The sequence below is a fragment of the Malus sylvestris genome, chromosome 7 (assembly GCF_916048215.2).
Source record: "Malus sylvestris chromosome 7, drMalSylv7.2, whole genome shotgun sequence".
NCBI classification, from domain to species: Eukaryota; Viridiplantae; Streptophyta; class Magnoliopsida; order Rosales; family Rosaceae; genus Malus; species Malus sylvestris.
The window spans coordinates 3,375,739-3,386,941 of record NC_062266.1 but is presented as its reverse complement, the minus strand read 5'-3'; the positions used below and the strand labels follow the sequence as shown (position 1 = coordinate 3,386,941).

General features: G+C 37.1%; 1 protein-coding gene across 1 annotated transcript; it reads left to right on the top strand.

The window, feature by feature from the left end:
• The first annotated feature begins 1,025 nt into the window (after positions 1 to 1,025).
• Positions 1,026 to 10,447, top strand: LOC126627660 (protein NRT1/ PTR FAMILY 5.4-like). The gene is made up of 5 exons (XM_050297170.1): positions 1,026 to 1,204; positions 1,405 to 1,622; positions 1,891 to 2,142; positions 4,240 to 4,514; positions 9,373 to 10,447. The coding sequence occupies exons 1-5, from the start codon at positions 1,135 to 1,137 to the stop codon at positions 10,250 to 10,252; spliced, it is 1,695 nt and encodes a 564-aa protein (XP_050153127.1). The 5' UTR covers positions 1,026 to 1,134; the 3' UTR covers positions 10,253 to 10,447.
• The last annotated feature ends 756 nt before the right edge of the window (positions 10,448 to 11,203 follow it).

Here is an 11,203-nt window from a genome sequence, read left to right as displayed (position 1 = left end):
GAGGTAAATTTCGAATAACACCTTAAAAAGTATCATTTTCAAAGTCCTTTGCTCATTGTCCTTGTAATACAATTGTAATGTTTGATATTTCCCTTTAAGTTCTTTGAGGAGTTCATTATGATTTTTCTTCAATGTATTTCTAAACAATTGAATCTAAAGTTATGTATAATTTTAAAATTTTCACATTCAAAGAGAGTACAACTTAAGTAAATAATTTAAACATAGCAGTAATGTTGTTAGTTAATAGTACGGATTAATATTTCTCTCTATTTGTTAGTTAAAAATTTTATGTGTGAAATTTTCAGTACTAAATTATTATGACAAATATATCGAATACGTACCATACTGGATAGGTCAGACATGTTACCCCTGAAAATCATCAAGGATAACATTTTGAAAGGGTCATTAACTATATCACACTTATTGACAACGTTTGTAATTGTCGGTGATGCCAGTCTGTGCATGGATCATGAGTTGATTTGTTAATAGTGTATCTCCCTGTATAAAATTCATCAACATGAATCACAGTCACGTGGGTATGTCCTCCAGCTGCCATGCATGCAACCATGCAATGAAATATGCTGCACTCTCCTGTCTTGGGGGGCTCAGCCAGCAACTTTGCCTCCTAAAATAATTCTGTATAAGCATAGAAGGCCACAATAGCTTCAAACTAAATAACTTATAATTCTGTATAAGCATGCATAGAAGGCCACAATAGCTTCAAACTAAATAACTTTATAAATTCTAGTTGCCCAGTGCCCACCATATATATACGCACACACGCATACACATATACATGGATAATGCTAAGGGAACTAAATTTGGAGATAAAATTTACAAACTAAATGATGTGTCACCAAAAGAAATGAACACGTAATCAACCTTAAGTAATAAATCAATCATCAACTTTCATGTCCTTTAGTTTCTAAAATTTTATCTACAAATTTAGTCTCCCTAGCATTTCCCATATATATATATATATATATATATATATGAGCTCGGAAACACGATTCATAGTAATTCAACAAGAAAAAATTTCATGTAAAACCACCACATATCCTGAGAAATCTCAAGTACTTTTCTCTCTTGATGAGGTGGTTCAATAATACTTTAGCTCTCTAAACACCATCAATTATGAATATTGCTTCTACTGCACATGGAAAATCCAGTAAGGGTGGCTGGAATGCTGCTATTTTCATCATCTGTAAGCAATTTTTCTATGTTCATCTTATTTTTTAGTTTTTTTTATCAGCATCTTATTTTTCATTTAATTCCACGATTACTTGTGCTTTTTGTTTGCAATGAATAGTTATATTCAGTTCATTAAGTTTTCTGAAAATATATTGGAGTTTCATCTTTTATGAGTACTCTATTTATTTGTGCTTAATTAAATTTTATTTGCAGTGGTTGAGGTGGCCCAGCAGTTCGCATTCTATGGGTTGGCAAGTAACCTCATCATGTACCTCACAAATGTTTTGGACCAGCCCTTAGCCGCCGCGGCTAAGAATGTCACCACCTGGCTTGGTGTCTCATCAGTCTTCCCTGTCCTCGGAGCCTTTCTTGCAGATTCATATTTTGGTCGGTTCAAAACCATCGTCTTCTCCGTCACCCTCTATTTCCTGGTAAATCATCTAAGAGTTTTTCCCCATAATATATGTGTCCAATGTTCAGTTTTGTTAAGTACGTATGACGCTCACTTGTGTTGCGAGACTGTGATTCTAAACTATTAAATAAGTTAGAAAGTTGTAGTCTAAATGTGTTCAGATTTACAGTCTGATATCATAAATATATAGAACGTAGCCAGGTTATTTGACAAGAAAACATTAATCATGTTTGATTGGATAGATGTCCTTGTGTAGTTGTGTTCATGGCTTATATATCATTTTGTAGGGCACAGTTCTTTTGACTCTGTCCGTCTCAGTAATTCCTTCACAACGTCGCCGAGCAGTGTTCTTTGTGGCGCTCTACATTTTATCGGTGGCTCAAGGTGGGCAGCAGCCATGCTTGCAAACATTTGCAGCAGATCAGTTCGATGAGAACACGCCGGAAGAGATAAAGGCCAAGAGCTCCTTCTTCAACTGGTGGTACTTGGGGTTCGTGTTTGCTGCCACTTCTGCCACACTAGGAGTTGTATATCTCCAGGTAACAACTTTGTTCTAGATTCCCACATCCTCCCAAAAGTATTTAGATTATAACAGTACATAAAAATAAGAGTAATGTTATTCATACTATGTTTTTATACCACATTTCTATACTAGTCAGCATCTGATGTGGACAGCCACATCATTTGAAAAATTTACAAAACTCAAGAAAAGGAAAGAGAAAGACTCTTTGTATATCACAATCATCATTTAATTAACTAGTTTTTCTTAATTATTAGTTTATTAAATAATGAACTAAATTTAAAAATCTAATTAATTCAAATAATATGGCCATCCACATCAAATATCACCTAAGGTGGTATGAAAATGTGGTACAAAAACATGATATGAATAGTATTACTCTAAAAATAAAAACAAAATCACAAAAGGTATTTAATACTTCCAATTGTTGAATAAGCTATTTTGTCTGGTCAATACTACTAATAACTTGTATATTCGTGAAATTACCTTGTTGACTTTTATTGAATTTTGTGCTCCTCTTTCTTTTTTTAATATTTTATTGGTATTACAAAAGGGATGTGCTATCCACACATCCCATTTTACTTCTCACACACCCTTTAATAATTTTTGTCCGTTGATCTTCTTCAATTCATCCGATCCGACGGCTGAAAATTAAAAAGGTATGTGAGAAGTAAAATAGGATGTGTGAATATCACACCTCTTACAAAACATTACAAATCATAATTGTAACCAACAAAATTTTAATTAAGTTGGCTACAACAGTTTACTCTTTTTCACCCAAATATTAAATGCCCGTAGTTTATTAGATGAAATTAGTATATAAGTTTTTCTAGTTACACTCCATTATACCCATCTAAGTTCACCCCACAAAAATTTTAAAGTATTTGATTTCCGAATTACCCTTAAAAAATTGTAAATAAAAAAATAAAAAATAAAGAAAAGAATAATAAAAGGAAACACAAGACGCTCCCTCCCCCTTCCCCCTACAGGCACCCCTCCTCGATCCTCGACTACGACACCAGTGATCCTTACCAGTCTGATTGTTGCCCTCTCCCTCCCTCTGTATCTCTTATTGATTTTGGATTCAAAAATATCAACCATCAAAAGATCAAGAACACATTGCATCAAAATAAGAATCTGAATTCAAAGAACTTACAAATCAAGTTTTAAATTGAAGGAACTCATTGCTCTTGGGTTTTGTTAGCGGGAATTTCATATTTCATATAATTTCGAGAAGGGAAGAAGGAACTTGGATACTGGCTGCGAGAGTGATAGAGAAAGTGTTGGAAGTTCAAATAAAAACATTATTTCAATGTTTGTGTGCTGCTAGCTATTTTTTGACTCATGCTTCCTGCACCTACCAAAATTAAATGCTTCTTCTGTGCTGGCCGAAGATGTGGTTGCAACCAGTCGAGTAATGCAGTGTGTGTGCGTGCGCAAAAATCTAAAGCTGCTGTATGTTTTTTTAAAAGGGTGTAAAGAGTTTGAACACCTTCATTTATTTTGCATGCGTTAGTCTTTGTTTTGTATTGTTTATTAAAACCACTTGTGTGGTTCTTTCTTTTCTGCGTATATAAGTAAGTCTTCCCTGTAAGGCTTTAATATTCTAATCTCATTTCAGCAATAAGAGTTGTAAACTCTTTTAATAAATGAGAGTATTTTTTTTCTCAAAGCTTGCTGCTTCTTTTCTTTCTGTCGGTCCAGCTTCAAAGATTGTAAAAGTGAGAGGTGTGATGGAGTTTATAAACCTATCACCCACGTAATTGGTATTGAGTTAGCAAACTTTGAATGTCAACAGAAAGAAGGATGACAGTGAGGTTGGTAGGGGACGCCGTTGGTGATGAGAGGGACGCCGGTGGTTGTTGTCTTGTCGGGGAGAAATTTACATGTGATGAGGATGTGGGTGTATTTCCTTAAGAGTGAAATTGGATATCGCAAAAAAATAATTTGTGGGATGAACTCAGATGATTGCGTGATGTAAATAGAAAAACTCTTAGTATATTTATCCTATCGTTTGTCAAAAGAGAAAACATTACTAATCTTACTATTTGTCCTATCGTTTGTCAATTAATTATTAATTATGTACACTAATTAATTGAAATTACTACACTTGTAGGATAATGTTGGGTGGGGATTAGGGTTTGGAATATTGGCAGGGGTTTTGGTGGTGTCACTAGTATCATTCTTGTTGGGAACAAAGAGGTACAGGAAGCAAAGGCCCCCAGGGAGCCCTTTTACTACGGTGGCACAAGTGCTCGTCGCAGCAGCTCGAAAATGGCATGTCACTGAGACACTCAATTGCGAGAATGTTTATTATGGAGATGAGAAGGGTGAAGGCCAGCTACAAGGTCAGTCGCAGCCTGTAGTTTTGGCTCGTACTAATCAACTCAGGTACAACTTAATATCACATAAAGTACTACTCTTTCAAGTTTCTAATGTGCTTTCATGATTTAAACCATTCATTTTTTTTCTTTTTCAAAAAAATAAATTCATATGAAAGATCAGAACAAGTGAGAATCTAGTCATATAATTGTAATAAAGGAAACAAAGATAACTGTTACGGTTAGCCTATGTGTTTTTAGTAAAATCATAAAATCAATCCCACTCTAGCATTGTTATTGTGGGAAGTGAAAATGAGGTAGCTTTATTAAAAAATAAAATAAAATAAAAAAAGGAAAATACAATCTGTCAATTGGCATAAAGCCTAACTTTGACCATAATAACAAACAAAACCTCTAACAACCAATATAAAATATAACAAGGCCAACAAAAGATAACCTATCTAAAGCAGTAGTAAGAAAACCCTACATAATCTCGATGATAATATACGGCAAATTGAAATCTAGAGGGAAATTCCACCAAACAAGACCAATTGAAAAGGAACCATGATTTGCAAGGGGATTAGCAACTTGATTACCTTTCCTATAAATGTGAAAAGACCGAAATGCATTCTATGCAAGCAATTCCTCCACTCCATCTCAATTGCCAAGGAACCAATTGAGAAGAGCACAAGAAATGTAGAACCAAACTAGAATCAACTTCCAACCAAATAAAATATTAATCCCGAACTGAAGCTAATTCAATAGCCTTAATTACCGCTATTACCTCTGCTGCTACAGAGTTAGGAATCTCCAGGTTCAAATAAAGGCTCCATAGAACTGGCCTTTGAAATCCCGAAACACACCACCATAACCAGCACGACCAGAACCACTCTTCTGAGCACCATCAATTTTTAACTTAACCTAACCAGGATTAGGAGGAAGCCAACACACCTCTAGTATAACGTGGGCACGATGATGCCTACATGTAGCACCAAACCTTTTCAACACAGATAAATCGCAAACATCATTATTCATATAACCAGACTCTATATATTTGAATAATGGATCTGACCAACAATAAGCTTAAAAGCATAAGAAACATTAATACTAAGTCCTTTACGGCCACAAAGTGGAAACAAAAGCTGCCAACCAAAATCTCGTAATTGTGAACTCTTATTCAAGGCCAATCTATGGTGAAAACGTTCTAATAAGGAGCCATGAAGTGTACCTAAGCCAAAATCATCTCAAATATGCTGCCAAACTGACATGATAAAAGTGCATGTACCTAAAACGTGCTCAAAAGATTCCACATGCAAACAACATAAAACACATCTAGATGCCATAGACATCATGCGTCTTTGCAGCATGTCCTCGGTTAAAACGCGACCACATAAGATTTTCCACGCCATTATGGTCATTCTAAGAGTAATAAATTTAGACCAAATCAAAGCTTGCAACACTGCTTTACGCGTTATCCTCCATTGAGCTTTAGATGTTACCAAAGTTAATTCCGCTTCAACCTCTGCTCTTTCAGTCTTATCATACCAACCCTCCAAAGGTGTTCGAGAAACATGGGATTGGCCACTCTTAGAGCCCTCATCATCAACCCCACTATTCCTTGCATTCGCGACAAAATTATTTATTCTTCACCCAAAAGATTCTGCTCTAACACATTGTTTTCCACAACCGTCTATTACAATAGTATTTTCCTCAATATTACCAGTCATAAGATGTCTTTGTTGCTCCAATTGTGTTGGATTTTTGGATCACTGGCCGGCTCCACTTTAATGACACCGAATACTATTCTCATATTTACCACATGCTCAATCCGTTAGATGTTGAGTTTGACCATAAAAATCTTCGGTATTAGTTAGAGTAGGCTAATTCTATTTAAACCCATTGGGTTTCTTTGAACCCACCGATGTGGGACTTTAACACTTCCCCTCACATGTAACCCTATTTAGTAGTTCACATGTGGAGATTCACATCGGTAATTGAAACTTATAGGTCGGCTCACGTTGGGCCATGTTGGGCCACCACTCTTAGAGCCTTCATCATCAACCCCACTATTCCTTGCATTCGCGACAAAATTATTTATTCATCCACCAAAAGATTCTGATCTAACACATTGTTTTCCACAACCGTCTATTACAATTCTTCACTCTGAATAGTATTTTCCTCAATATTACCAGTCATAAGATGTCTTTGTTGCTCCAATTGTGTTGGATTTTTGGATTGCTAGGCCCATCTCACTCTAACAATATCGATATTGTTCCTATCTTTACCACCTACCCAATCCGTCAAGTGTGAGGTTTTATCACAAATGGCATTGGTATTAGTTAGAGTAGGGTAATTCTATTTAAACCCATTGGGTTTCTTTGAACCCGAAGATGTGGGACTTTAACACTCCCCCTCACGTGTAACCTCATTTAGTGGTTCACACATGGAGAACCAACATCGGTAGTGGTTCACACGTGGAGAACCACATTGGTAATTGAAACTCAGAGGTTGGCTCACGTTGGGCCCACTTGTTTTCAATGGAACTCAGCGGTTGCCTTTATATTAAGAGTTCAGACTTGTTTCCTTATGGGTGACAAGCTCGTTGGCTTGCACGGGCTTGAAACCGTGGGCTCTGATACCATGTTGGATTTTTAGATTGTAGGGTCCGCCCCACTCTAACGTCACCGATATTGTTCTCATCTTTACAAACCTGCCCAATCCGTCAGGTGTGGGGTTTTACCACAAAAAATCTCAATATTAGTTAGAGGAGGGTAATTCTATTTAAACCCATTGGGTTTCTTTAAACCCACCAATGTGGGACTTTAACAAATTGATCATGACTGATAACAGCTTCTTGAGGTTCATTTACCATAGTATCATGTTGTCCTGGCATGTGTTCTTTATTGGCATTTCTCTTAATAGTTGACCTATGTGGGGAGATAAATTTGCGTGCAAAAGACGGATAAATTTTCGTGCAAAAGACGGACCTTCTCGATGGTTAACAAAATTCGTTGGTGTTTCAGTCACCGCAACAGCTTTGCCCTTGAAGGAATTATCTGTCCGTTTAGGAACAAAAACCTTAGAGGCAGTACGGCGTTTTCTAGCATTACGCCGTCTTGAATGACCGCAACGTTCATATCCATCACCCTTTCCATCATTCAGATCTATATAAGATTGCCCTTGCTGTGCATACTTGCAGCGACTGACCATATGCCGCACATTCCCACAGTGGTAACAAGAACCTGCAAATCTTCACATTCTAACCCAATTTCTATTGATGCCCCATTCCTACGCTTGGTCATCGACTGTAAAGGTGGGTCTATAGATCAATTTGCATCGACCAAAAAGTGAGCAAAAAGTCCAAATTTCCTTCCCAAAGTGTTATCATCAATCTTTACGGGCACTCCAGTGCCACTTGGCACTTCGAAGAGAGTTCTTGGCTCCCAAAAATCTAAACCAAGATCCCGGAAACGTCCAAATATTTGCATTGGTATTCCATTGGTTATCTGGGGAAAAACTCGGTAACCACTTCGAAAACCTCAAAGTTCCAGGTTTCAACATAATTGCTCCCTTAGCCCAAAACCGTAGAAAGAGAAACTCTGAAGCAAAATTGAACGTGTAAAAACATTTGCATATGGGCTATAGGGATGATGCTCCAAGACCCCAAACCACAGCATAGAATAGCTAGTTTCTTTTCCAAATCCGCAGGAGTGTAGGGTTTTTCCTTAGCATTCAATTGGAGACGTTCACGTAGCATATTCTTGGACTTATCAAGGTCAGATTGATATCCCTCTTCAGAAATCGTGGCTGTTGTTTTCCCATCCTGAACAACCGGAGCCGGCAAGTTTGAAAACGGAATAGCCGCTTTTGCCACAACCGAAGCAAAAGGACAATGGAGGTTTAACAGTCCCCTCATCCAGGAATGACCACGGACAAATTGGTTTTTTCATAGCCATGAGCATGTCAGTCACGGAGATGCCCAAAACCTAACTAGATGAAAAGAAAATTTCATGATTAAATGCACATCATGAACGACATCTTGGAGTCGGCAATAAAACTTGCACTGCTGCCTAGTCTACTAGCATTCCCAATTTAGGCAAGAAAAATAAGGGTTTAGGCGCAAACCCTAGCCGCCCAAAAGAAAACCCACATTCAGAGAAAAACTAGGGTTTAGGCACAAATCCTGCCGCTTAAATGATTTCAACCACCCCTCCTCCGTTAACGTATATAGTATCTAATATCGTTTGTTCAAAAAATAATAAATCTTACAATTCTAAGAACTTCCAATAATTTTCTAAGAGAATCTCTAATTAGATATATTCACTATCGATTTTCTTAAATGTAAACAATAAATAAATAAATAGATTAGCAATATTCTTTATTATTAAAACTATACAATGATAATGATGATAATCAAACAAAATGTAATGTGGAATTCATTATTCAATATGACATAATGATCATATATGGACATATACTATAAGGGTGCCAACCTAAGGGTAATTTGAGCGACAAAGAGCCTCTAATCATTTCAATGGGTCAGGTTAATTTATTGGGTATGTAAATGGAAATACAAAGAATCTTGATCGTTGGATTATGAGTTGATCACAATTGTCACATTTTTGTTATTCATTTTAACAAAACAGACACATATAATGACTTAGTCAATGACTAATTAGACAATTTTAGGTTATATAGAAGCATAAGATCATACATAGTCATAGATGACGTAGACGTCCGAACCTCTAGTTAGGGTGTCCACATGCATTCATAGATTATATTCTTTTCCCCTTGGCTGTTCTTCCCCATTTTCCTATAGTAAAAGTACGTAGCCAGTCCTTTGGCTCTAATTTTCCCGTACGAGATCCACACTCTCATTAGTTACAATTAACAAGCTCATTGTGTAATGAAAACAAATAATAATGCAGGTGCTTGGACAAAGCAATGATCATAGACGAACTAGATGCATCAACGGAACCTAGAAATCCATGGAGGCTATGCACTCTCAATCAAGTGGAAGAAGTGAAGCTCGTCCTCCGACTCATCCCCCTATGGTTGAGTTGCCTAATGTTTGGTGTAATCCAAGTCCAACATAACACCTTCTTCACCAAACAAAGTAGCACAACTATCCTATCGATCGGTCCCCATTTCCAGGTTCCTCCGGCATCGATTCAAGGCCTCACTGGCATTGTAATTCTAATCACTATTCCAATCTACGACCGGGTTTTTGTCCCAATAGCCCGAAAATATACGGGACACCCCTCGGGTATTACTGTGCTACAAAGAATCGGCACTGGGCTAGTTCTATCCATACTCGTTATGGTTGTGTCAGCTCTAGTAGAGGCCAAAAGGCTCAACATTGCAAAAGACTACAATCTTATGGATAAACCTAAAGCAATAGTACCAATGAGGGTATGGTGGTTACTCCCACAATATTTGATTCTTGGCCTCGCATATGCATTTGCCACGGTTGGACTTCAAGAATTGTTCTACCATCAAATGCCGGAGCAAATGAGAAGCATGGGAGCAGCAGCACTTTATTGTGTTATGGGAGTTGGCAGCTTCATGAGCAATTGGATTATATCTGTTGTGCAGTTAATTACCTCAAGAAATGGTGACAAATGGCTTGGTGACAATATCAATCGGGCTCATCTCGATTACTTCTATTGGGTGCTGGCAGTTTTGGGCACACTAAATTTCTGTGTTTATGTGTTAGTTGCAAATTTTTTTGTGTACAAAAAGGTCGAAAGAGAAGACAAAGTGAAGACGGAGTTGAGCATTGCAAACAACCACGGTGGAGAGATATGAGACATATTAATTGGCCATGATTCAAGTGCACAAGAAGAACAAGATTCAAACATGGATAAGGTGATCTAACATTAAAGCTGGAAGCAAGCCCCCTAGACATTAAAACTTTATTTGCGAAGAACTAAACGCGTTGTATAAGATATTGCAATATGCAGAGTTCTTTGATTTAAACTTCGAATGGATAATTGTTCTTTATTTTGTTTTGGAAACTCCCTTACAAACACAAACCACATTATTCAACTTACTGTTTTAGTTTTCTAGATGAACTCTTCATGAATCAGTACAAAACGTGTGGGGTATTGTTGGAGTTCGAGAAACTAGGATAAGTTCTAGGATCATCGACCAGTAAGTAAGAGTGAGTTCAAAAAATCGAAAACCGAAAAAATATCGATCCAAAGCCGGAAAAAAAAACGAACTGAACTGAAAACCATTAGTTCGGTTTCGATTTTAGTGATTCAAAAACCGAACCGAATAAATATATATTAGTTTTGCTGCATCTCGCTCTGATCCCACTGTGCCGACTCATTCATCCGTCGAAGTCAGCCGTGGCTTCCACCATCATAGAAAACGAGGTGGTTCTCGCTCGCCGTTGCTGACATGCACCAGATCTTGCCACCTTTCACTCCAACTATTATGATTGAATTGTTCCTCTCAGTGACTGAGCTTTGATCTAGAAGCTTCTTGGGTACGATGCTTCGACTAGAAGTGCGGTGTAAATTGGATAAAATTCTTGTCCATTTTATTCTTTGTTATGGCTTAATTGTTCATAGATATGAATGACTTGGGTCTGCAATTTTACAATTATTGGTCTGGATTTGGTCTTTTCAATTTTAGAAATTGTGTTAGATTTGAATGAATTTGAAATTTTATATAAAGCGTTTATTGTTTTATCTAAAGATTTGTTTTTCAGAATTATACCAAACGGAGGAATTAAGCCATAATATCAATCAA